This window comes from Symphalangus syndactylus, chromosome X (genome assembly GCF_028878055.3).
Source record: "Symphalangus syndactylus isolate Jambi chromosome X, NHGRI_mSymSyn1-v2.1_pri, whole genome shotgun sequence".
Classification (NCBI taxonomy): domain Eukaryota; kingdom Metazoa; phylum Chordata; class Mammalia; order Primates; family Hylobatidae; genus Symphalangus; species Symphalangus syndactylus.
Genome location: NC_072447.2, coordinates 60,567,761 through 60,595,650, shown reverse-complemented (window position 1 = coordinate 60,595,650; position 27,890 = coordinate 60,567,761). Strand labels below are relative to the sequence as shown.

The 27,890-nt window shown below is 42.2% G+C and overlaps 2 protein-coding genes across 2 annotated transcripts in view; both read right to left on the bottom strand.

The window, feature by feature from the left end:
- RP2 (RP2 activator of ARL3 GTPase) overlaps positions 1-12,353 on the bottom strand; it is a 45,940-nt gene extending 33,587 nt beyond the window's left edge. Inside the window, exon 1 of the mRNA XM_055266906.2 lies at positions 12,052-12,353. Within this exon, the coding sequence (XP_055122881.1) occupies positions 12,052-12,153 (102 nt within the window). The 5' untranslated portion in view covers positions 12,154-12,353. The remainder of the gene's footprint in view (positions 1-12,051) is intronic.
- Positions 1-27,890, bottom strand: part of LOC129475042 (zinc finger protein 674-like) — a 981,285-nt gene that overhangs the window by 587,718 nt on the left and 365,677 nt on the right.

Here is a 27,890-nt window from a genome sequence, read left to right as displayed (position 1 = left end):
GGATGGAGTGCAGTGACACACTCACAGCTCACTGCAGCCTCGACCTCCATCGTTCAAGCAATCCTCCCCGCCTCAGTCTCCTGAGTAGCTGGAACTACAAGCACACACCACCATGCACAACTAATTTTTGTATTTTCTGTAGATATGGGGTTTTGCCATGTTGTCCAGGCTGGTCTCGAACTCCTGGACTCAAGCAATCCACCCACCTCAGCCTCCCAAAGTGCTGGAATTACAGGCATGCGCCACCGTGTCTGGCCTAGACTATTTCTTACTACAATCCTTAAAAGGTAATGGATATACTTTAAAAAATCAAGGAAAGTGGCCGGGCGTGGTGGCTCACGCCTGTAATCCCAGCACATTGGGAGGCTGAGGCGGGTGGATCACCTGAGGTCAGGAGTTCGAGACCAGCCTGGCCAACATGGTGAAACCCTGTCTCTACTAAAAATACAAAACTTAGCTGGGCGTGGTGGTGGGCGCCTGTAATCCCAGCTACTTGGGAGGCTGAGGCAGGAGAATCGCTTGAACCCAGGAGGCAGAGGTTGCAGTGAGCCGAGACTGTGCCACTGCACTGCAGTGTGGAAGACAAGAGCCAAATTCTGTCTCAAAAAAAAAAAAATCAAAGAAAAATTTCAAGAGTTGTAATTCATCTGATATCAATGTAATGTCCTACAGCTATTAAACCACGTTAAGCATTATTTTCTTAACAGAAAACAAAAATGAACATCTTATTATCTTACTAAGCAGCAATACAAATTTTTCATTAAAATTCATCTCCACAGTTAAATTTCCATAATGATAATGTGAGATAAAATAATGGGATTTGTTAATTCCAATGAAAATCCAGTCTGAATAGAAGTAAAAAGATTCAGGAGTATAAGAAGCACTATATATGTACCAGGCACCATACTAAGTGCTCTATAATCATTCATTCAATCCATAAAAACCCCTATAAGGGTTGTGTACTATAATTATCTCTGTTTTATACTTGAGAAAATTGAGGCACACAGAGACTACATAACTTGTCCAAGGACACACTGTGAGTCCATATATATATATGTGTATATAAACATATGAGTCCATATATATATGTATACACACATATGTATATACACATATGTATACACATATATATGTATATACACATATGTATACACATATATATGTATATACACACATACATATATATAGTGTGATCGATATAGATATATATATGTAAAGAGAGATAGGCCTGTTTATGAACTCTCTATTCCACTGATTTGTGCATCTAGTAAGCAATTGTTTTGTATATGTATGTATGTATGTATATATATACACACACATATATGGTGTACGTGTATATATATATACATACATACATATATATATAGTGCAGTGAGCTGAGATCACGCCCCTGTACTCCAGAGCCTGACGACAGAGCAAGATTCCGTCTCAGAAAAAGAAAAAAATTCCTAGATGTGAAACCAAAAACACAATCCACAAAAGAAAAAGTGAGTGGAAATTGGACTTTTACTCAAATTGAAAATGTTTGCTCTTCAAAAGACACTCTTAAGAGAAGGCAAGTTATTAACTGGGAAAAAAGTATTTGCAAAACATACATATAACAGGGGACTTGTATCCAGGATATATAAAGAGCTCTGAAAAACTCAATAATAAGAAAATAAATAACCCAATAAAAAAATGGGCAAATGATTTGAATAAACATTTTACCAAAGATATATGGATGGCAAATAAGTACATGAAAAATGCACAACATTTAGGGAAATACAAGTCATTAGGGAAATCCAAGTTAAACTACAATGAAACATCACTACACACCTATTAGAATGGCTAAACATTTTTTTTTAAAAGCTAGGCGAGGTGCAGTAGCTCACAGCTGTAATGCCAGCACTTTGGGAGGCCAAGGTGGGACGATCGCTTGAAGCCAGGAGTTTCAGACCAGCCTGAGCAACATAGTGAGACTTTGTCTCTACAAAAAATAAAAATATTAGCCGAGTGTGGTGGCAGACACATGTAGTATAGTCCTAGCTACTTGGGAGGCTGAAGTGGGAAGATTGCTGGAGCCCAGGCGGTCCAGGCTGCAGTGAGCCATGATCATGCCACTGTACTCCAACCTGGGAGACTGAGAAGACCCTGTCTCTTAAAAACAAATTAACCTGACAATACCAAGCAAGTGATGTGAGGATGCAGAGCAACTGTATCTCTCATATACTGCTGGTAGGCAAAATGGCATAGCCACTTTGAAAAATAGTTTGGCAGTTTGTTTTTTAAAGTTTTAATTAATTTTTTTTTTTATAGAGACAGGGTCTTGCTCTGTTGCCCACACTGGAGTGCAGTGGTGCAATCAGAGCTCACTGCAGCTTCAAACTCCTGGGCTCAAGCAATCCTCCTGTTTCAGCCTCCCAAGTAGCTGGGACTACAGGCATATGCCACTCTGCCTGGCAATGTTTATCCATTTTGTAGAGGTGGGGGTCTCACTATGTTCCCCAGGCTGGTCTTGAACTCCTGGCCTCAAGCGATCCTTCTGCTTTCACCTCCCAAAGTGCTGCGATTACAGGTGTGAGCCACTGACCTGGCAGTTTTTTGTAAAGTTTAATAAACAATATCCATATGATCAGCAATCCCACTCATGGGTATTTACCCAAGTGAAATCAAAACTTATGTTCACTCAAAAACCTGTACACAAATATTTATGGTAGCTTTATTCATAATTACCAAAATTGGAAACAACCCAAATGTCCTTTAACTGATGAATGGATAAACAAACTGTGATATATCCATACAACGGAATACCACTCAGCAATTAAAAAGGAACTCCTGGCTGGGTGTGGTGGCTCATGCCTGTAATTCCAGTACCTTGGGAGGCCAAGGTGGGCGGATCACCTGAGCTCAGGAGTGCAAGACCAGCCTGGGCAACGTGTTGAAACCCCATCTCTACCAAAAAGATACAAAAAATTAGCTGAGTATGGTGGCACTCACCTGTTGTCTCCACTACTTGGGAGGCTGAGATGGGAGATCACTTGAGCCCCGGAGGCTGAGGCTGCAGTGTGCCGAGACTGTGCCACTGCATTCCAGCCTGGGTGACACAGTGAGACCCCATCTCAAAAAAAAAAAAAAAAAAAAAAAAAAGGAACTCTTGATACATGCAACAACCTGGATAAACCTTAAATGCATTATGGTTAAGTGAAAGAAGCCAGACTCAAAAGGTTACGTATTGTATGATTCCATGTATATGACATTCTCAAAAAGACAAAACTATAGGGATAGAAAACTTATCAGGAGCTGGGAGTGAGGCTGACTACAAAGGAGCAAACTGACTATACAAAGGAAGAACTTTTGGGGGCGATGGAACCCTTTTATATCTTGATTGGTGATAGCTCCACAACTGTATTTATTTGTCAAAACTCATAGAACCATACACTTAACAAGGGTAAATTTTACTGTATATAAATTACACTTCAATTAAAACAAATACTTAAAATTTAAACATTGTTAAGTCAGCTTCAGGGCTAGATAGCTATGTAGCTGAGAGGTTATTTCACAAATGAAAACATTAGTGCCACATAATTATAGAACTAATAGTGCTGAAATATAAATTCTTAATCTCAAGGATTTTGAAACACAATAAGAAAATGAACAGGACAAATAGTTTCTCTCAATAATAATATAAAACTTATGATCTTAGTCAATATACACACCTCCCAGAAGACAGATCCACTATCTTTGCTATTAAATTGTGTTCTGGGCATGCAAAGCTAAAGGGTAGCCTCTGTGACACTATGGTTTGAGTTTTCCTGTGACTTAACCCAAGTGACACCTACATCATCATTGCTACTGTCAATATTGTCAGTAGGCTTTTAGCCTATTTGGAATTTATACAAATAAAAAATGTACTAAGCTTTTATGAACAGACACTTCTCAAAAGAAGACATTTATGCAGCCAACAGATACATGAAAAAATATTCATCATCACTGGCCATCAGAGAAATGCAAATCAAAACCACAGTGAGATACCATCTCACACCAGTTAGAATGGCGATCATTAAAAAGTCAGGAAACAACAGGTGCTGGAGAGGATGTGGAGAAATAGGAACACTTTTACACTGTTGGTGGGACTGTAAACTAGTTCAACCATTGTGGAAGACAGTGTGGCGATTCCTCAGGGATCTAGAACTAGAAATACCATTTGACCCAGCCATCCCATTACTGGGTATATACCCAAAGGATTATAAATCATGCTGCTATAAAGACACATGCACACATGTTTACTGCGGCACTATTCGCGATAGGAAAGACTTGGAACCAACCCAAATGTCCATCAATGATAGACTGGATTAAGAAAATGTGGCACATATACACCATGGAATACTATGCAGCCATAAAAAAGGATGAGTTCATGTCCTTTGTAGGGACGTGGATGATGCTGGAAACCATCATTCTCAGCAAACTATCGCAAGGACAAAAAACCAAACACCGCATGTTCTCACTCATAGGTGGGAATTGAACAATGAGAACACTTGGACACAGGAAGGGGAACATCACGTACCAGGGCCTGTCATGGGGTAGGGGGAGGGGGGAGGGATAGCATTAGGAGATATACCTAATGTAAATGACAAGTTAATGGGTGCAGCACACCAACATGGCACATGTATACATATGTAACAAACCTGCACGTTGTGCACATGTACCCTAGAACTTAAAGTATAATAAAAAAAAAAAAAATAAAAAAGTACTAAGCTTTGTAGAGTACCAGGGTCAAAAATATATTTTTTAAATGATTGTTTTAATAAACGGGGCTATGAAAAATTCAACTCATATCCTATGTATCTAATGATCTTAACCACGACCTTGCTATTTCAGCTTTCTGACACCTTTTCTTTTTTGATGCTTCATTCTTAAAACTTCTACTTCTATAAAAAATTCTGAGGCTGGGTGCAGTGTCTCTTGCTTTTTAATCCCAGCACTTTGGGAGGCCGAGGTGGGAGGATCAGATGAGACCAGGAGTTCGAGACCAGCCTGGCCAACATGGCAAAACCCTGTCTCTATTAAAAATACAAAAATTACCCTGTATCTGGAGCTTATATACTGTAAGCTCAAGACCAGTATCTTGAGCTTATATACTATTGATGATTTGAGAAACTGAAGTACTACATTTATATTAGCTTACCATTTTGTGAAATATATAACAACAAAATAGAATTATGAAATTTTAGGATTGAAATGATTCCCCATATCATCTAATCTAATCTGAATCTATTTTTACATCCTATCACATTCCCTTTGTTCATCCAGATTTGCCTGAATGTTTCTAGCAATGCTTACCTCCCCTCATGAGCTGATCAAAGAATTCAAGAACTGGAAGGGATCTTAGGAAACTAAGGGCTAAAAGCTAAATTACTTTACCAGTGAGGTGTAGTTAGGTGCAGAATACAAATTAAAATTCCAGCCCCATATACTTTTCACTCTCTATGCTTTTTACCTTTATCAAAATTTTATATGGGTGAAGAAACTGAACACTCACACATTGCTGGTGGAAATATAAATGGTGCAGGCACTCTAAAAAACAGTTTAGCGGTTCCTCAAAAAGTTAAACATAGGCCGGTCGCGGTGGCTCACGCCTGTAATCCCAGCACTTCGGGAGGCCGAGGCAGGCAGATCACGCGGTCAGGAGATCGAGACCATCCTGGCTAACATGGTGAAACCCCGTCTCTACTAAAAATACAAAAAATTAGCTGGGCGTGGCAGCGGGCGCCTGTAATCCCAGCTGCTGGGGAGGCTGAGGCAGGAGAATGGCATGAACCCGGGAGGCGGAGCTTGCAGTGAGCTGAGATCACACCACTGCACTCCAGCCTGGGCCACAGAGCGAGACTCCGTCTCAAAAAAAAAAAAAAAGTTAAACGTAGAGTTATCATATGACCCAGCAATTCCAAACCTAGATGTGTACACAAGAGAAATGAAAACATGTCCAGACAAAAACTTGTATACAAATGTTCATAGCACCATTATCCATAATAGACAAAAAGTAGAAACAACCCAAATGTCCATCAGCTGATGAATAGATAAATAAAATGTGGTATATCCATACAATAGAATAAAGTCTTGATACATGTTACGATATGGACAAACTTCAAAAACATGCTAAGTGAAAGATGCCAGTCACAAAAGGCTAAATATTGTGGCTCCAATGAAGTGAAATGTCCAAAATAGGAACACTTACAGAGACAGAAAATAAGTTTGTGGTTTCCAGGGGCTCGGGGAGACGAGAATGGGGAATGACTACTAATGGGTACAGGGTTTCTTTTTCCAGGGATGAAAATGTTCTAAAATTAGACCATGGTGATAAGCCTGTGAACTTACTAAAAAATACTGAATTATATAATTTTTAAACTAAATTTATTTTAAATTTTTATGGATATATAATAATAGTAGTATGCATTTATGGGGTACATGTGATATTTTCATACAAGCATAGAACAATGTAATGATCAAATATGGGTAACTGGGATATCCATTACCTCAAACATCATGTCTTTGTGTTGGGAACATTCCACTCTTTCTCTTCTAGCTATTTTGAAATATACAATAAATTATTATCAACAATAGTTGGCTGTGGTGGGTAGTGGGGAAGAGAGGATGAAGAGTGGTTGGTTAATGAGTACAAAAACACAGTTAGACGGCTAGGCACCGTGGCTCATGCCTGTAATCCCAGCACTTTGAGAGGTCGAGGCAGGCAGATTGCCTGCGGCCAGGAGTTTCGAGACCAGCCTGGCCAACATGATGAAACCCCATTTCTACTAAAAAATACAAAAACTAGCTGGGTGTGGTGGCACGTGCCTATAATCCCAGCTACTTGGGAGGCTGAGGCGAGAGAATCGCTTGAATCCAGGAGGCAGAGGTTGCAGTGAGCAGAGATCATACCACTGCATTCCAGCCTCGGCAACAGAGCGAGACTCCATCTCAAAAATATATATACAGTTAGATAGAATGAATTACATACTTAAAATGGGTGAATTGTATGGCGTATGAATTATATCTCTAAAAAGCTATTTTTAAAATTAATAAAGAACTAGTTATATCCTTTAAACAACTTTATATAGAGGATTTAAAACCTACTGGCAAAATCTTTGACACTCCTCCCATTAAGAGGTCACCTCCTCTTGGAATTGGGTGGGCATTTGTGACTGCCTCAGCATTACTCCTGCCACATCCAAATTAAGTCTAATTAAGTGACTTAAGAATTCACTTAAGAAGCTAGTTAGAAAAAACCATGCAGCTTCTGCCAGTCTCTCTTAGGATGCTTGCCCTTGGAACCCTGCCATCACACTGTAAGGAAGCCAGGGATACATGGAGAGGCCCCAGCTGAGCTCCCAGCCCAAAGCCAGCATCAACTTGCCAGCCAGCTATGTGGTCAAGCCATCTTGAAAGCTGTCATGGTTGATGCCACATTGAGCAGAGTCAACCCTGCTTAACCTTATGCAAATTAAAGAGTTATGAATAAAATATCTGCCATTATTTTAAACCATTAAGTTTTAGGGTGGTTTGGTACACAGCAATGGGTAACTAGAATACTTTTCATACTTAAAAGAGGGCTAAAAACAGTATCTAGCCTCCTCTTACTTAGTGCAGACACTTCTTTCTAGCAGATTACCACCCTAACTGTCCGACAATTTTGACTAACATGGAGATCAGGTCCTCAACAAAGCCACCCCTTCCACTGATGACCAATCCTGGGAAATATGATCTGCCTTATGTTAAAACCAATTCTGTCATGCCCAACCTCTGGTTTAAGTTCTTTCCTCAGAGGTGATCATTACTGTCTAAACCTCTTCTTCAGGACAGGCCTTTACCTTACTAAACAGTAGATAAATCTTTAGCATTGTCCTACTATATAGCTGAGGAACCTGAAGTGCACAAATTGGCTGCTTTACCCAAAGTTACACAATAGATACTTGAATTTCTGGTATAAGATTTTTGTTTAGTATTATTTCTATTGAATATGAGACAAATATAACAGACACAACATGTGTTGTCCTTACTCAAATCACAATTTTCACACTTAAGCCATAATTGTTTAGAGTTAATCCTCATTTCTATTATCTAGGAGGAAGAGTATGGGCATGAATAACTGGAAGATGAAAACTACTTTTCCATATCACTCTTCCTCACCTCACGTGTACTTAAATGTTTCCTGTTTTAACTCCAGAAAGCCAGTAAACTCTTTCAGGGCAGGGATAAGTCTTATAATTTTGAGACTTACTTGGTGTTTGAGTACATATATACTGAATAATTTGCCTACCTATGGGTGGCAGCATACAGAAAAGGATAAAAACATTTCTTCTGAAATAATTTAAACACAAGTCTTACAATCCAAAAATATTTCTATTAAAAATAGTAGCCTCCAGCTACTCTGGAGGCTGAGGCTGGAGAATCGCTTGAACCCAGGAGGTGGAGGTTGCAGTGAGCTGAGATCGCGCCACTGCATTCCAGCCTGGGCGATGACAGAGCCAGACTCCTTCTCAAAAAGAAAACATCAAAAAAAGATACTCTGATTACACAACCTAAGGAAAAATGTAAATACCCTTTTCCAAGTTGCAAGGAAATTTTTCAGGCAACCCATTTTGTTTTTACATGTAAAAGTCTTACAAGTTGAATGGTAATTGTCTGATATAACTTTAAAACTGTATATGCTATAATCCATAACCACATTCCAGAAGCCTAAACTTTTAATATAAATATTTTTAAATATTACACATCAGTGTAAGAATTGTAATCTTTTTTCTTTTTCAAAGTCAGTAGCAATAGAAAATGAGCTTCTTACACTGTTGACTACAGTATGTCAGTTGCTATGACAATGCTTAGTCCCCAGACATTCCTTCTAATTGAGACAATTTCTCCCAGCTTCAGTCCCCTAAGACTGACCCAATTATACAGCTCAAACCCCAAAACCCAAGGGGTGCCCTTCAATAAAGATACTCCGGGCTGGGAGCAGTGGCTCACGCCTGTAATCCCAGCACTTTGGGAGGCTGAGGCAGGTGGATCACCTGAGGTCAGGAGTTCAAGACTAGCCTGGCCAACAAGGTGAAACCCTGTCTCTACTAAAAATATACAAAAATTAGCCAGGTGTGGTGGTGCGCACCTGTAATTCCAGCTACTCTGGAGGCTGAGGCTGGAGAATCGCTTGAACCCAGGAGGTGGAGGTTGCAGTGAGCTGAGATCGTGCCACTGCATTCCAGCCTGGGCGATGACAGAGCCAGACTCCTTCTCAAAAAGAAAACATCAAAAAAAGATACTCTGATTACACAACCTAAGGAAAAATGTAAATACCCTTTTCCAAGTTGCAAGGAAATTTTTCAGGCAACCCATTTTGTTTTTACATGTAAAAGTCTTACAAGTTGAATGGTAATTGTCTGATATAACTTTAAAACTGTATATGCTATAATCCATAACCACATTCCAGAAGCCTAAACTTTTAATATAAATCATTTCTATTAATATGCATGCATCATATCTCATTTATGTTCTCTGGGCTATATTTGCATTCTGTTCCTTTTAAGGTGCAACTGAAATCTTCTAGGAGCAAGCAAGGCCATGCTCAGTAAATGTATCATTGGACTAATACAGAACATTTGCACACTAGCCCAAATTAACCTCATGGGAGGCAAGGAACTAGGAAAAAATATTTTATTTATTTATTTATTTTTTTGGAAACAGGGTCTCACTCTGTTGCCCAAGCTGGAGGGCAGTGGCCCGATCATGGCTCACTGCAGCCTCTAAGTCCCAGGCTCAGGTGATCCTCCCACCTCAGCCTACTGAGTAGCTGGGACTATAGGTGTGAACCACCATGCCCCACTAATTTTTGTATTTTTAGTAGGAATGAGGTTTCGCCATATTGCCCAGCCTGGTCTGGAACTCCTGGGCTCAAGAGAGCCACCAGTCTTGGCCTCCCAAAGTCCTGGGATTACAGGCATGAGTCACCATGTCTGGCCCTAGAAAAAAATATTTTAAATTGTATAAAATTTAACAAGCTATCATAAATGAGGCACCTTAGAAAGAATTCCTAGTAATTCCAAAAGAAAAAAAAATCTAAAAAGAAAAAGCTATGTTGGGAAATGTGGTATCTGCATTGTCTCAAAATGTAAGCTGGTAATTCAACAGTCCAAAAGATTTTAAAACTGGGGTTTTTTTCAGAATGCTCATTTGGTTAGAAATTCTCATTTTGATTGGCTGAGTTGATCAAGATTTTAACTTTTATTATACACACACTCAGAAGCATGAGCTTATTTTATATATCCAATAACATCTCTTACATCTCTACAACTACAGAACTCAGTAGTGTTCTCAAAAAGAAGGTTCTCTGTAAGCTCAAAACAGTTTCTACAATTGAAAGTTTATTACACACTCATTTGTGGGGAAAAAGCTTAGATGTTGGTGTCCAATATTATATTTCTCAATGCATTTACTTAGCCAATGGGCAAAAGAAGAAAAAAAATCACAGGACACACACACTTATCTGAAAGAAGGATTAACATGAGAAATCCTAACCAACCTGAATATTATGTTAATAAACATTAACTGTAAAACAATTTATTGTGAAACGATGAGTCATAGGCAGCCAAGACTACTATAAATAAAAAATAAAGGCATTTTATTTAGCTTAGATTTAGCCTGAGTTCAAAAGAAAAAACTAAAATAAAAATGAAATACACAACTTTCTCTATGGCAGAAAATTCAAGCTAAAAGAACATTGTTAGAAAGCCAAAGTCTGAGGAAAATGATATCTTTTAAAAACCGCCCATCAAATAACTTTAAATGACAGGTGCAATCTTCTTGTGAAATAGAAAGCATAGTACTTTCTTCCCCTACATTATAAAATGCTACTATCAAGTATGACTAACAGAGAATAAAGGTACCATGTGACCCAAGAAGGGTGTGTATGAGAAGTAGGGGCAGAAAGACGGGGCTGAGAAAAGCTGCAAAAAGCTTTCAATTTCTTAACTCTGACTCTTAGAGACCAGAGCTTACCTGAATACATTCTGCTGGGGATTGGAAATCATGCAGAAAGGTCTGTGATTCCAAAACGTTAATACATTTATTATAAAGTAATCTTGGGTAATGATATGTTGCCTTAAGCAAGGAGTTAACTGTTCATAATACCCATTTGAAAAATCTCTCATTTTGTTTGGGAGAAATAATTGATAAGTCCATCAAAGTAGTTTAGTAAACACAAATGGAGAACTATGTAGAAAGAGGAACTATTATGAAATGCATGACCGAGTGTGTTTTGTGTAAGACTAATGGAGGTTTTCAAAGTTTTTTGGTTTCTGGCTATATACAAAAATAAAAATAAGGGCGTTTTCATTCATTTAAACCAGCAGTAAAATACTGCCTGGTTTATGCCGCTTATTTTCACCTTACGGTCTTAATACATATTCCAGGACTGATGCGATATTCATTATTTCTTTCGGATAACTGGAAGAGGAGGGAGAGTAAAGCTGTACATTAAACAGTCCACTGGGTAATTGAGAACATTTAGCAGTGAAATATATCATGAGGCACCAAAGAGATTTGCCGGGGAGGGCAGACAAAAGAGAAAACAGCCACAGAACATTAAGCCCCGGAAGAGATGGGAATCAGTCACATATACGTAACTCGACGACTGGACAAAACCCCGCTTGACGCTGCCAGTGGGTGAAACGAGGTGATTTGAGATTCAGGGCGTTCTCGGCTCTTTCCCTCTCTCGAATCGATAATCTCCAACAGGATGTCAGGGCAAGGCAGGGTTCGGAGCCAGAGAAAGCTCCCGGGGGAGTCTGTCTACCACGACAACAAACTCCTAAGGCTCCTTCCGGAGCTCCACAGCCCTCTGGGCGCCCTCTGTAGCGCTGTACTTCACGCCCCCGCTCCCCAAAAAAGTCGTGCACCCCGACTTCAGCTATCCGCGTTCAAGAGGGTGCGGCAGCAGTTGGGTCGGCCCCCTCAGCGGTCCCGGGCCGTAAGGGACCCTGGCGGAGCGGCTCAGGGAGGCTGAGAGGGCGGCTACACGACTTTCATTACCTTCTCGCGCTGATCCCAGCTGTACTGCTTTGGCCGCTCCTCCTCGTTCTCGGGCCGCGACTCCTTGTCAGCCTTCCGTCTCTTGGAGAAGAAGCAGCCCATGGTCCCAGCCCGCGGAGCTCGTTGGCCAGCTCACTCGCTCAGGCACTTCCTAGAGTGTGGTGTGAACCCTGGGAACCCCGGCCTCGCAGCTCTCCGGACAACGCCCCGCGGAACCGCCCAACAGTCCGCAACCTTAGTTTGCCCGCCAGGCCCAGCACCCCTTCCCCTTTTTCGTCGCCCTGACGACCCAGCGCAACCAATGAACGCTCAGCGCCTGTTGAGCCAATCAAAGCCTCTCGAGCAATCCTGTGCGGCCTATGAAGAGAGGCCGACGTACCCACACACCAATCCACGCCTGGCTCCTGCGACAGGCCCCGGCGGCGGGGCGGGCCGGCTCTGTCGCAAGCACGGACAACCCCGCCCACAGCTGTGGCACGGACCGTCCTTGGCCCCGCCCCTCCTGGGACTTGGTGGGCTCTCTAGCTGGTGGGAGGCCAGGCTTGGCATCCGGGTTTTTTTGCCCCTGATTCATAAATTTGCAAGTTCAAGGCGCGGGAGAGGTCTCTAGTTGAACATTAGATTTATCTTATGATGAAAGTTGTGAGGGACAGAAATTCCCGCTGACACAAGAAGACCCTGAAATTTGTATTTCTAAATCCTCTTCTCCCCTCATCACCCTTCCTACCGCCCTCTCATCGCCTGGCCAGGGTCACCCCCTCAAGAATTGTACCCCATAACCTCCCAATCCTCTTCTGTGCTCTTTCTTTTCTTTCTTTCTTTCTTTCTTTCTTTCTTTTCTTTCACAGGGTCTCTCTATGTCACTTAGGCTGCAGTGGCACAATCATAACTCACTGCAACCTTGCAACCTTGACTTCCTGGGCTCAAGCGATCCTCCTGCCTCAGCCTCCCTCCTGAGTAGCTGGAACTACAAGCAAGCACCACCATGCCCACCTATTTTTTTTTTTTTTACTTTTGTAGAAATGGGGTCTTGCTATGTCGCCCAGGCTGGTCTTGAACTCCTGGGCCCAAGCGATCATCCTGTCTCAGCCTCTCAAAGTGCTCGGATTACAGGCAGGACCCACCTCACCCCAGGCTGCTTCTGTGTTTTCTTAAGACTTTCACATATGGCTCTAAAATTGCACAAGTACTTAGTAAAATAGTTAATTGTGTATTGTTTCCCTTTTCAAACCATGTTGGGCAGGCTGGTCTCGATCTCCTGACCTCAGGTGATCCGCCCACCTCGGCCTCCCAAAGTGCTGGGATGACAGGCATGAGCCACCGCGCCTGGCCTAAAAGGTATGTCATAAAGGGCATGTAGGGCCGGGCGCGGTGGCTCACGGCTGTCATCCCAGCACTTTGGGAGGCCGAGGCAGTAGGATCATGAGGTCAGGAGATAGAGACCATCCTGCCCAACATGGTGAAACCCCATCTGGTGAAACCCCGTCTCTACTAAAAATACAAAAATTAGCCAGGCGTAGTGGCGTGCGCCTGTACTCCCAGCTACTCGGGAGGCTGAGGCAGGAGAATTGCTTGAACCCGGGAGGTGGAGGTTGCAGTGAGCCAAGATGGCGCCACTGCACTCCAGCCTGGGCGACAGAGGGAGACTCTGTCTCAAAAAAAAAAAAAAAAAAAAAAAAGTGGGGCGGGGGGGCGGGCACGGTGGCTCACGCCTGTAATCCCAGCACTTTGGGAAGCCAAGGTGGGCGGATCACAAGGTCAGGAGATCGAGACCAGCCTGGCCAATATGGTGAAACCCCGTCTCTACTAAAAATACAAAAATTAACTGGGCATGGTGGCAGGCACCTGTAGTCCCACCTACTTGGGAGGCTGAGGCAGAAGGATAGCTTGAGCCCAGGAGGCGGAGGTTGCAGTGAGCCGAGATGGCGCCAATCCACTCCAGCCTGGGCGACAGAGCGAGACTCCATCTCAAAAAAAAAAAAAAAAAGGCAGGGGGGAGGAAAGCTGGGGGGAGGGATGTACCTTTGAATCTCCTACACCTGGCCCAAGTCCATACTATGTGCTCAATACAATGTTTGTCAAATGAATGAATGCATGCATGGGTGCTAGTGAAGGAAGCATTTATAAACTTCCCCCATCCCTTCCCAAAGAAAGTGACCGAACTGTGGGGGTGGGAGGCATGTGGATTTATGGTAAAGGGGTTCTCCTCATGGAGTTTATAGACTCGTTGAGGACATAAGCATTGCATATGAACAATCAGATCCGTTCTAAGCAAATGGCATAGCGTTTGCCAGAATATATTTAAAGATATATACACTAAATATTAACATTTGTTATACTTGGGTCGAATTTTACTGCAATACAAATGCATTGCCTATGTAATAGAAAAGAAAGGTAAGTCAGTTTCTCTGAGAAACAGTATTTTGACATCTCAGTAGGATATCAAATGCTGATCACTTCAGATTCAAATTTGGTTATCTTTTAAATTTCCCATACTTATTCACATCTAGTTTGTATCCTAAATGAGCCTCTGACTTTTTTTTTTTTTTTTTTTTGAGATGGAGTCTTGCTCTGTCACCCAGGCTGGAGTGCAATGGCGTGATCTCCGCTCACTGCAACCTCCACCTCCCAGGTTCAAGCAATTTTCCTGCCTCAGCCTTCCGAGTAGCTGGGGCTACAGGCGCACACAACCACACTCGGCTAATTTTTGTATTTTTAGTAGAGATGGGGTTTCACCATGTTGGCCAGACTGGTCTCGATCTCCTGACCTCAGTTGATCCACTCACCTCGGCCTCCCAAAGTGTTGGGATTACAGGCGTGAGCTACAGTGCCCAGCCGACTTAATTTGAACATAAAGAATGTTCCCCTTTTTACTTCCCGTCCTTTATTGCACAATCGGGAAGAAAAGTACCTGTGCTTAAGTATTAGAAATTACTGCAAATTTAAGTTCCAGATCTTAGGCAATAGAGTCTTTACCCAGTGCACACTTTTTCTCCTTCAGAGTGAGATGAAAGTTTTATGTGAAGATGTTTTTGGATAAGACCCTCATTCAATATTTTATAATCTATTATTATATTTATAATCTATGGTCTATGATTATAAAACATCTGTGACCAGATATAAATATATAACTATGACCACCACATAGTGTAGCAGAGGATGCAGAGATCCAGAGAGGTGAAGGGATGAATCTGTGGTCACGATGAGAGTGGCTGAGCAGGGACTGGAAAAACCCACAGCCTGTGTTTCCCAGTGCCTCCTCCTGCCTTAAGTTTGCTCCTCTCTAATTCATCTGAAATAAAGAAGTATCTGCCTTGGCCTTCTGATGCCTATGGGAGCTCTGTCCCACAGTGATGCTATTCCTCTTAATGAACAAACAATATAACAAAACTAATTCTAGAGAAACAACCTCTGAAACTCTCACTGTTTTGAAGTATTCATTAATGAGAAAAGCTCAAACCTACAATAAAACCTATATCCAAGAGTGATCTTTTCAGAGACCCTTAAAAGTGAAGATAAAGTCCCTTTTCTGTTCATTCCCATCCTACCATCACTCTTGACCAAAAACAAAATTACAAAAAGAAAATTAAATTAAGTGTTAAGAACTGGGGACTAGAAAGCTAATGAACAGAGCTAATACTAGTGCTGTCTCATCGTTTTTCTTTCTCTCTTATTCTTTCTTTCTTTTCTGCCCTCTCTCTTTTTCACGTGTCCTCATGAATTCTCATCACTACTTATTTTTGCAAACCAGCTCTCTACTTACTTATCAGCATTTACATGGCTGACAAGAGCTATCCCACCCTGATTCCTCATGGCCTTTCTGTCCAAGGGCATGCTACAGTCTCAGACTCTCAAGGGAGATAATCATATACATCGCTGGCCAGTCAATAACAGATTGGCTCTAGGTTGGTATGCACCCCTGGTTCCATTGCTGCAGCTGCAAGGGTGAATTCCAAACACGGGTGTTACAGATATAGGTGGGAAGCAGGTCCTGAAAAGGGAACGCTAACTCTACAGAGTTCAGGCAGAAGTTGGTTGCTTCTTCTGCCTGTACTCCTCCTGCTATTTATATTCTTGTGATTTCTTTTCTATAGAAGGCTGCCCTTCATGTTCAGCTTAATGTATATATTCATCTACATTAAAATGTTGAGTTGTGGGTTTACACCTGGCCACAAGCTCCAGAGATGGCTCTGGGTCCCCTGAGTCTTGACCACAGAAGTGATAATAGTTACTTCTCAGAAGACAGTCCTGGCTGGGCGCGGTGGCTAACGCCTGTAATCCCAGCACTTTGGGAGGCCGAGGCAGGTGGATCACCTGAGGTCAGGAGTTCGAGACCAGCTTGGCCAACATGGTGAAAATACTAAACATACTAAAAATGCAAAAATTAGCCAGGCGTGGTGGCGCGCCCCTGTAATCCCAGCTACTCAGGAGGCTGAGGTGGGAGAATTGCTTTAACTGGGGAGGCAGAGGCTGTAGTGAGCTGAGATCGCACCACTGCACTCCAGCCTGGGCAACAGAGCGAGACCCCGTCTCAAAAACAACAACAACAACAAAAAGACAGTCCTGAAGCAGTGTATCTCTACAGCATGAATAAGTCAATTACCCCAGCAATGATAGCTGGAAAATTCCCTATGTTTGAGTTGACCTGACACATCCTTGCTCACTCTGCACTCACCTAAGGAAATACTTCACATCAAGTGAAAGAGGAGTGTTTCAGTCATCTATTGCTGAGTAACAAACCACCTGCAACGTAATCTCTTAAAGCAATAATTACTTAATATTTCTTTTATTCATGAACCTGCATTTTAGGCAGGGCTTGGTGGGGACAACTCAATTCTGTTCCACAGTACATCTGGAGCCTCAGCTGGGATGACTCAAATGGCTGGGGTGCTGGCTAAGAATCATTCTACACGAAATCTCAGAGCCTCTCCACCCAGTCTCTCCTGCAAGGTGGCTTTAGGGTATTTGGACTCCATATATCATGCTCAGGGCTCCAAGAGTGAGTGTTCCATGAGACCAACGTGGAAGCTGCAAGGCTTCTTATGGTGCAGCCTCAGAAGCCATGCAACATCACTTCACTGGATTCGATTGGTCACCCAGGGCTGGCCCTGACTCACCAAGGGAGGAGACGAAATAAGGGACATGAATACTCGAAGGTGCAGATGTTTGAGGTGTCATCTCTGTGGCTAGTCTCCATGGCAGGAGTCAAATCTGTTCAATTCATATACTGATGAAGAGGATTGGAAGGTTTAAAAAAATATATAGGCAGATAACTTTTTTCCCCTTTTCATAAGTTTTTTTCTTTTTTTTTTAACAGGGTCTCACTCTGTCACCCAGGCTAAAGTGCAGTGGTGCAATCATGGCTTACTGCAGCCTCGACCTTCTGGGCTTAAGCAATCCTCCCATCTCAGCCTCTTGAGTAGCTAGGACCATAAGTGCCCACCACCACACCTGGCTAATTTTTTTTTCTTTTTTGAGACAGGGCCTCACTTTGTCGCCCAGGCTGGAGTGCACAATCTTGGCTCACTGCAACCTCTGTCTCCTGGGCTCAAATGATCCTCCAACCTCAGCCTTCCAAGTAGCTGGGACTACAGGCACGTGCCACCACGCCAGGCTAATTTTTGTACTTTTTGTAGAGACCGGGTTTCACCATGTTGCCCAGGCTGGTCTCAAACTCCTGGACTCAAGCAATCCACCCACCTTGGCCTCCCAAAGTGCTGGGATTACAGGCAGTAGCCACAATGCCTGGCCACACCTGGATAATTTTTCACATTTTTTGTGGAGACGGGGGCTCACTATGTTGCCCAGGGTGGTCTCAAACTCCTGGGCTCAGCAATCCTGTCTCAGCCTCCCAAAGTGCTGGGATTACAGGCATGACCCACCGCACTCGGCTCCTTTTCATAAGTTTTTGAGTCAACACTTCTTCTCCCTCTTTATTTTTTTTTTTCTTTTTTTTTTTTTTTTTTTTTGGAGATGGGGTCTTGAGATCACTGCAACTTCTAACTCCTGGACTCAAGCGATCTTCCTACCTCAACCTCCCAAGTAACTGCAACTACATGTGTGCAACACTGTGCCCAGCTAATTATTTGTTAAATTTTTTAGAGACGGGGGCTAATTATTTTTAATTTTTTTTTTCTAGAGACAGGGTCTCACTGTGTTGCCCAGGCTGGTCTCAAACTCCTGGTCTCAAGCGATCCTCTCACACTTAACTTTTAAATAATTCTTATCAATTTTCTTTCAATATCTTATTGACCAGTTCCAATTATTTTTAAAAGCATTGAAAATTGTGTATAATCCATTTATAAAGACTATATATTTTTTTCTTACCATAAGGTATCTTATTTGCTGTTGTTGGTAAAAGTCTTAATTTAGGCAAAGTAAAAAATATTTGTCCGTCAATGATCTGACTTCCTAGTCAGCTTTCTGAGTACGTGACTGTAACATTTATTGAATTCTGTGTGTTTTTTCCTTCTTCTTTCTATTACTAACCAGTGACTCTATCCTCCCATGTACATGTGAACTCATAGACTGTGATATCATACTGGGCTGTCTGACAACACTATCATTCATTCTTATTTAAAAAGTTCATGAATATCCCAGTGTGTTAGGCACTGTGCTAGGTAATGAAATGAAAAAGCATCAAACTGTCAGTTTAGTGGAAAAGATAGTCCAGAAAAATAAATGATCACGGTACAATGTTATAGTAAAGATAGAACAGAGAGTTGGAAGCTAGTACAAAAGAGGAAAAACAGGGGAAACAGACTTCTAACTCAGACAGGGGTGGGGAGGATAGAAGAGTCAAGAAAGGCTTCTCAGAAGTAAATGGTCTTAGCAGCAGAAAATTGTGAATTCTAGTAACTTTTTAACTTTTTACATCAAAGCAGTTCCAATGGGGACTTTCTTTTCTTTTTCTTTTTCTTTTTTTTTTCAGACGGAGTCTTGCTCTGTCTCCAGGTTGGAGTGCAGTGGCACGATCTTGCCTCACTGCAACCTCTGCCTCCCGGGTTCAAGTGATTCTCCTGTCTCAGCCTCCTTAGTAGCTGAGACTACAGGCACCCACCATCATGCCCAGCTAATTTTTGTATTTTTAGTAGAGATGGGGTTTCACCATGTTGGCCAGGATGGTCTTGATCTCTTGACCTCATGATCCGCCCACTTCGGCCTCCCAAAGTGCTGGGATTACAGGCGTGAGCCACCGCACCTGGTTTTTTTTTTAGACAGAGTCTCACTTGTGTCACCCAGGCTGGAGTGCAGTGGAATGATCTCAGTTCATTGCAGCCTCTGAATCCCGGGTTCAAGCAATTCTCATGCCTCAGTCTCCCGAGTAGCTGGTATTACAGGCGTGCGTCACCAAGCCCGGCTAATTTTTGTATTTTTAGTAGAGACAGTTTTTCACCGTGTTGCCCAGGTTGGTCTCGAACTCCTGAGCTCAAGCAAGATCTACCTGCCTCGGCCTCCCAAAGTGCTGGGATAACAGGCGTGAGCCACCGCGCCTGGCCTACCCAATGGAGACTATTTTTAAAAGATAGTTTCGGCTGGGTGCGGTGGCTCACACCTGCAATCCCAGCACTTTGGGAGGTTGAGGCAGGCGGTTCACGAGGTCAGGAGATCGAGACCATCCTGGCCAAGATGGTGAAACTTCTTCTCTACTAAAAATGGAAAAATTAGCTGGGCATGGTGGCACGTGCCTGTAGTCCCAGCTACTCAGGAGGCTGAGGCAGGAGAATCGTTTGAACCCGGGAGGCGGAGGTTGCAGTGGGCCAAGATCGCGTCACAGCACTTCAGCCTGGGCGACAGAATGAGACTCCATCTCAGAAAAAAAAAAAAAAAGATAGTTTCTGGACTCACAAAAATCTTTTTTTTGTCCTAGCAGAATTCCCATTTTCCTTCCTTCCTTCCTTTCTTCCTTCCTTCCTTCCATTCCCTCCCTCCCTCCCTCTCTCTCTCTTTCTTTTTTCTTTTTTTTTCCTGAGACAGGGTCTCACTCTTTCGCCCAGGCTGGAGTACAGTGGCGCAATCTCGGCTCACTGCAACCTCCGCCTCCTGGGTTCAAGCGATTCTCCAGCCTCAGCCTCCCAAATGTCTAGGATTACAGGCACCCACCACGACGCCTGACTAATTTTCTTTTGTATTTTTGGTAGAGATGGGGTTTCACCATGTTGGCCAGGCTGGTCTCGAACTCCTGATCTCAAGTGATCTGCCTGCCTTGGCCTCCCAAAGTGCTGGGATTACAGGTGTGAGCCACTGTGCCCAGGCCAGTTTTCCCATGTTCTAAACATTCCTTTTAGTACTTTTCAGGAAAGGGACAAACTCTGAGCAAACTAAAACTACAGAGTTAATTAGAGTATGTTAGAAAATCTGTTTTCATCCTTGGGATTTTATTAAAACTACTTCCCATTTCATCCAAGCTAAATAAGAGATATAGTGCTAGTTTCTTCTTCTTCTTCTCCTTCTCCTTCTCCTCCTGACAGAGTCTGGCTCTGTCACCCAGACTGGAGTGCAGTGGTGCGATCTCAGTTCACTGCAACCTCCGCTTCCCGAGTTCAAGCCATTCTCTTGCCTCAGCCTCCCGAGTGGCTGGGATTATGGGCACCCACCACCACGCCTGGCTAACTTTTGTATTTTTAGTAGAGACGGGGTTTTGCCATGTTGGCCAGGCTAGTCTCGAACTTCTGACCTCAGGTGATCCATCCGCCTCGGCCTCCCAAAGTGCTGGGATTACAGGCATGAGCCACCACGCCCAACTTAATTTCCTCTTCTTAATGTTTACCAGACTCTCAGTCTGACATTTAGAAGATCCCAACTCACATAATTGCTACTCATCAACATTTATATAGTTTAAGAATAATTTCAAGGTAGTGAAAAAAAGATTTGGGCAAGATAACTGATGCCACAAGAAAAAAGTGTCAGTAAAAGAATAACATTTCCTAAATCTTACAGAAGAAAATGGTTAATATCATACAGATGGCCAATACCTAAGCAGTCCCAACAGTCCCTGGATTTATAAGAGTAGGATCTCTTTCCTACTTTCCACTCTTCCTCTCCCCTGGTTTTGAACAAAGTGAACAAAAGTTAGGGGTAATTCTAGATAAAATCTTCCATCAGAGATGCTCTGCTAGGCTTGGTATAATTTCCACTTCCTCACCTCCCCCACCACATACATCCAGCTGCACAGTACGTTCTTAGATTTCTTACATTCAGGATAAGAAAGTGAATTGGGGAGGAAGACATCTCTTTATCACTTCCTTCTTTCTTTCTTTCTTTCTTTCTTTCTCTTTCTTTCTTTATTCTTTCTTTCTTTCTTTCTTTCTTTCTCTTTCTTTCTTTCTTTCTTTCTTTCTTTCTTTCTTTCTCTCTCTCTCTCTCTCTCTCTCTTTCTTTCTTTCTTTTTTTTTTTTGACAGAGTTTCACTCTTGTTGCCCAGGCTGGAGCACAATGGCAATGGCATGATCTCAGCTCACCACAACCACCACCTCCCAGTTTCAAGCGATTCTCCTGCCTCAGCCTCCCAAGTAGCTGGGTTACAGGCATGGGCCGCCATGCCTGGCTAATTTTGTATTTTTAGTAGAGATGGTGTTTCTCCATGTTGGTCAGGCTGGTCTCGAACTCCTGACCTCAGGTGATCTGCCCACCTCAGCCTCCAAAAGTGCTGGGATTACAGGCATGAGCCACTGTGCCCAGCCTTTATCACTTCTTTCATATATTCCCTAATTATCACAATGCTCAGAATGGCACCTAATAAATAATAATTCACTCTGAGACAGGGAAAATTTCAGGATTTGTAGGCTCTAACGTCTATACAATGTGGACTGGGTCCTCTGAAGAAAAATGACACTGATTATTAATGTAAAATTTCCAGGGCCTTTCCTAGGGTGTGTACAGGACCCATACAAGCAAAGGGCTCTCAAGTTTATATTTCATTAACTATATTATAAAATTACCTGTCCAGAGGTATTCAGAATATTATCTCTTGAAGAGTCAGGATCTAAATTCACAAAGGCTACCTGTTTTTCATATACCGATTGGCTACAAAATGTCTACATGACAGCACATTATACAGACAAAGGACTAAGAAGACCATATTCTCCTAGCAGTGCTGCCAATCTGCCACAACTTATTAAAAACCTCAGTGGGAACAGGGAAATCAATAGGTGCAAGCTCATAAAAGCCAATAAAAAATTAGCTATTAATACTACTCTGGGCACACTGCCTATGGGGTAGCCCTGCTCCATAAGGAGCAGCATAAAACATTAGCTAATGGGGCCAGATGTACACAAAACAAAATTCCTAATGTAACCTGTACTGACTTGTTAGTAGTAAGCAGAGGCAACTACACAATCAAGCATTCAGATGACCAGAGGCATAAATTTAGTCAAACTCTTAAAAAGTTTGGCAAGAGAAAGAAATAAAGGGAATTCAAATTGGAAAAAGGAAAGTCAGATTATCCCTCTTTGCAGACGACATGATCTTATATACAGAAAAACCTAAAGACTCCACCAAAAAAAAAAAAGCTTGGAACTGATTCTTAGAGCAAATTCAAGGTCAGGTGCAGTGGCTCATGCCTGTAATCCCAGCACTTTGGGAGGCTGAGGCACCTGGATCACTTGAGTCCAGGAGTTCAAGACCAGCCTGGGAAACATGGCAAAACCCTGTCTCTACAAAAAAATGCAAAAGTTAGCCAGACATGGTGGCACATGCCTGTAGTCCCAGCTACTTGGGAGGCTGAGGAAGGAAGATCATTTGAGCCCAGGATGCAGAGGTTACAGTGAGCCAAGAAGATGGCCCCATTGCATTCCAGCCTGGGTGACAGAGCAAGACCCTGTCTTAAAAAAAAAAAAAAAAAAAAAAGGAACAAATTCAGTAAAGTTACAGGATATGAAATCAACATACAAAAATCAGTAGCATTTTTATATGCCAATAATGAACTATTTGAAAAAGAACTAAGAAAGCAATCCCATTTACCATAGCTACAAAAAATAATATCTAGGAATAAATTTAACCAAGGCAGAGAAAGATCTATACAATGAAAACCACAAAACACTGATAAAAGAAATTGAAGAGGACACCAAAACATGGAAAAACATCCCATATTCATGGATTGAAAGAATTAATATTGTGAAAATAATTGTACTACCCAAAACAATCTACAGATTCAGTGCAATCCCTATGAAAATACCAATGACATTTTTCACAAAAATAGGAAAAAAATCCCAAAATTCGTATGAAGCCACAAAAGATCCAAAATAACCAAAGTGATATTAAGCAAAAAGAACAAAGCTGGAGATATCACACTACCTGACATCCAAATTTCCTACAAAGCTATAGAAACCAAAACAGCATGGCCCTGACATAAAAACAGACACATAGACCAACAGAACAGAATAGAGAACCCAGAGATAAATCTATGCATTTACAGTCAAGTCATCTTTGACAGAGGTGTCAAAAACATACATTGGGGAAAGTACAGCCTATTCAATAAATGGTGCTGGGAAAACTGGATATACATATGTAGAAGAATGAAACTAGACCCTTATCTCTCACCATATTAAAAAAAATCAGGCTAGGCACAGTGATTCACGCCTGTAATCCCAGCACTTTGGGAGGCCAAGGCAGGCGGATCACCTGAGCTCAGGATTTCGAGACCAGCCTGGCCAACATGGTGAAACCCCGTCTCTACTAAAAAGTAAAGTACAGGCCGGGCATGGTAGCTCACACCTGTAATCCTAGCACTTTGGGAAGCCGAGGCGGGTGGATCACTTGAGGTTAGGAGTTCGAAATCTGGCTGGCCAACATGGCGAAAACCCGTCTCTACTAAAAATACAAAAATTAGCTGGGCATGGTGGTGGGTGCCTGTAATCCCAGCTACTCAGGAGGCTGAGGCAGGAGAATTGCTTAAGCCTGGGAGGCAGAGGTTGCAGTGAGCCGAGATCGAGCCATTGCACTCCAGCCTGGGTGACAGAGCGAGACTCCATCTCAAAACAAACAAACAAAACAGCCTGGTGTGGTGGTGCACACCTGTAATCCCAGCTATTCTGGAGGCTGAGGCAGGCGAATGGCTTGAACCGGGAGGCAGAGGCTGCAGTGAGCCAAGATCCTGCCACTGCACTCCAGCCTGGGCGACAGAGAGAGACCCTGTCTCACGAAAAAAAAAAAAAAAGAAAAAATGAAAGATAGAAATGAAGTTTTCTCAAAACTCCCTAAATTGAAAAAAGGTCCAAATAGAATTCCAGGCTGGGCACAGTGGTTCACGCCTGTAATCCCAGCACTTTGGGAGGCTGAGGCCGGAGGATCACCTGAACCCAGGAGTTTAAGACCAGCCTGGGCAACATAGGGAGCCCCTGTCTCGACAAACAATAAAAAAATGAATTAGCCAGGTATGGTGGCATGCACCTGTGGTCCCAGCTACTCGGGAGGCTGAGGTGGGAGGATCGCTTGAGCACAGGAGGTCGAGGCTGCAGTGAGAAGTTATCACATCACTGCACTCCAGCCTGGGTGACAGAGTGATACCCTGTCTCAAAATAAAACAGCAGAATTCCAAGACTCTTTACCTGCATCGTATGCAGCAGTGGCTCCATCATGGTGTTCTGGTAACCTTGCATATATCCACATAGGACACAGCTGAATCAAAGTCTTGGCAGAACACCTTGTGATCTTTCTAGAACACTAGGGGACGGGAGGTTTGTGACGAGCTACAACAAAGCCATTTCCCACTCACCTCCCTATCTTCCCTGGAAGATATCAGCCTGGAAAGCTGTCATCAGGTAGTTTCTTTTTTTATTTGAGTTTTTTCGTTTGTTTGTTTGTTTTTTGAGACAGAGTCTCACTCTGTCGCCCAGGTTGGAGTGCAGTGGTGAGATCTTGGCTCGCTGCAGCCTCTGCCTCCTGGGTTCAAGCGATTCTCGTGCCTCAGCCTCCTGAGGAGCTGGGATCACAGGCACCTGCCACTATGCCCGGCTAATTTTCTTATTTTTAGTAGAGAGCGTTTTGCCATGTTGGCCAGGCTGGTCTTGAACTCCTGTCCTCAAGTGATCCACCTGCCTTGGCCTCCCAAAGTGCTGTGATTACAGGCATGAGCCCCCGTGCCTGGCCAACATAGTTTCTTATAGCCTTCTGGATTTTGATGAAGCAGCTTTCCGTCTCACCCACTTAGGGCACAGCTGCAGGCCATAAAAATCACTTTGCTGCAGTCTGGAATGGCCCCTCAGTGACAGGGTGTCATATCATTTGTGTTGTAGTCATTTGGCTCTTTGTTTTAGTGTTGCCCTGCTCAAAGGCCATGGGGAGCTGGCACCCTTGGCTACCCTTCCTTTCACTGTCTTTGTGAGTAATAAACTGTCTGAATCTAAAAAGTGCTTGTTGTAGAGTCTGTCAGGCCTAGACTTGCCTTATGCTTGACATACATTTCCCCTGCTCTCCAGGTGGGTAGAAAGGCCAAGAACTTGCGGGAAGAGAGAGTGTGGAAAAGTTTTCCTGGGGCAAATCAGAGTGTGTCCTCCAATTTTCAGAACCAGAGCACCCTTATTTTCTTCCCCCAAACCTACCTCCACTCACAGTCCTTTAATGTTTTTATATTGGTGGGATTTAATTAAAAAGAGCAGCAAATAAATAGGCAAATGACATGAACAAACAATTGACAATCATGGAAATGCAAAGAACTATTAAATATTTAATATATTTAATCGCACTAGTAATGAAAATGTGAAGACTAAAATTAACAAAGTGCTGGCTAGAGTCAGGGAGCAAGTAGGTACCACCTTTCAGGAAAGCGAATTGGCAATATGTAGAAAGAGCTTTAAAAATGTTTATTCCTGGCTGGGCGCAGTGGCTCATGCCTGTAATCCCAGCACTTTGGGAGGCGAGACAGGTGGATCACCTGAAGTCAGGAGTTCGAGGCCAGCCTGACCAATATGGTGAAACCCTGACTCTACTAAAAATGCAAAAGTTAGCCGGGTGTGGTGGCGGGTGCCTGTAATCCCAGCTACTTGGGAGGCTGACGCAGGAGAATCACTTGAACATGGGAGGTGGAAGTTGCAGTGAGCTGAGATCGCGCCATTGCACTCCAGCCTGAGCAACAAGAGCGAGACTCCATCGCAAAAAAAAAAAAAAAAAAAAAAAAAAAAAAAAAAAGATTTTTGACTATAGTCATCCTGTTATGATAGCAAATACTAAGTCTTATTCTAACTATTTTTTGTTGGATGCATATATATTTAAAATTGTTATATCCTCTTGCTCAATTGACCCCTTTATCATTATATAGTGACCTTCTTTTTCTCTTCTTATAAGTTTTGTCTTGATATCTATTTTGTCTGATAGAAGTACTGCAACTCCTGCTCTTTTTTTGTTTCCATTGACATGGAATATATTTTCCCGTCCCTTTATTTTCAGTCTATGTGTGTCTTTATAGGTGAAGCATGTTTCTTCAATAGATCATTGAGTCTTGTTTTTTAATCCATTCATACACTCTATGTCCTTTGATTGGATAGTTTTGTCCTTTACGTTCAATGCTATTATTGATAAGTAAGGATTTGCTCCTGCCATTTCGTTATTTGTTTTCTAGCTGTTTTGTGTCCTTCTCTTTCCTTCCTTCCTTCCTGTCTTCTTTTTTAATAAAGGTGAGTTTCTTTGGTGTATGATTCAGTTTCTTGCTTTTTATTTTTTACACATTCATTGCATGTTTTTGATTTGAGGTTACCATGAGGCTTGTAAATACTATCTTATAACCCATGATTTTAACCTGATAACAACAACACTGCATAAACAAACAAACAAAAAGAAAACTAACAAAAACTCTACAGTTCAACTTCATCCCCTCATTTTTTAACTTTTTGTTGTTTCTATTTATATCTTATTGTACTATGTCTTGAAAAGTTACTGTAGTTATTATTTTTGATTGGTTCATCATTTAGTCTTCCTACTTAGGATAAGAGTAGTTTACATACCACAGTTACAGTGTTATAGTGTTTTTCTGTGTACTTACTATTAAATATTACCAGTGATTTTTTTACCTTCAGATGAACTCTTATTGCTCACTAATGTCCTTTTGTTCTTGATCAAAATACTCCCTTTAGCTTTTCTCGTAGGACAGGTCTGGCATTGAAAAAAATCCCTCAGCTTTTCTTTGTCTGGGGAAGTTTTTATTTCTCCTTCATGTTTGAAGAATATTTTCACCAGATAAACTACTCCAGGGTAAAAGTTTTTTTTTTTTTCCCTCAGCACTTTAAATCATGCCACTCTCTCCTGGCCTGTAAGGTTTCCACTGAAAAGTCTGCTTTCAGATGTATTGGAGCTCCATTGTATGTTATTTGTTTCTTTTCTCCTGTTGCCTTTAGGGTCCTTTATCCTTGATCTTTGGGAGTTTGATTATTAAATGCCTTGGGGTAGTCTTCTTTGGGTTAAATCTGCTTGGTGTTCTATAACCTTCTTGTACTTGGATATTGGTATCTTTCTCTAGGCTTGGAATGTTCTCTGTTATTATCCCTTTGGGTAAATTCTCTATCCCTATCTCTTTCTCTGCCTCCTCTTTAAGGCCAATAGCTCTTAGATTTGCCCTTTTGAGGCTATTTTCTAGATCTTGTAGGTGTGCATCGTTGTTTTTTATTCTTTTTTCTTCTGTCTCCTCATATAGCCTGTCTTCCAGCTCACTAATTCTTTCTTCTGCTTGATCAATTCTGCTATTAAAAGACTCATGCATTCTTCAATATGCCAATTGCATTTTTCAGCTCCAGAATTTCTACTTGATTCTTTTAAATTATTTCAATATCTTTGTTAAACTTATCTGGTAGAATTCTGAATTCCTACTCTGTGTTATCTTGATTCTCTGAGTTTCCTTAGAATTGGTC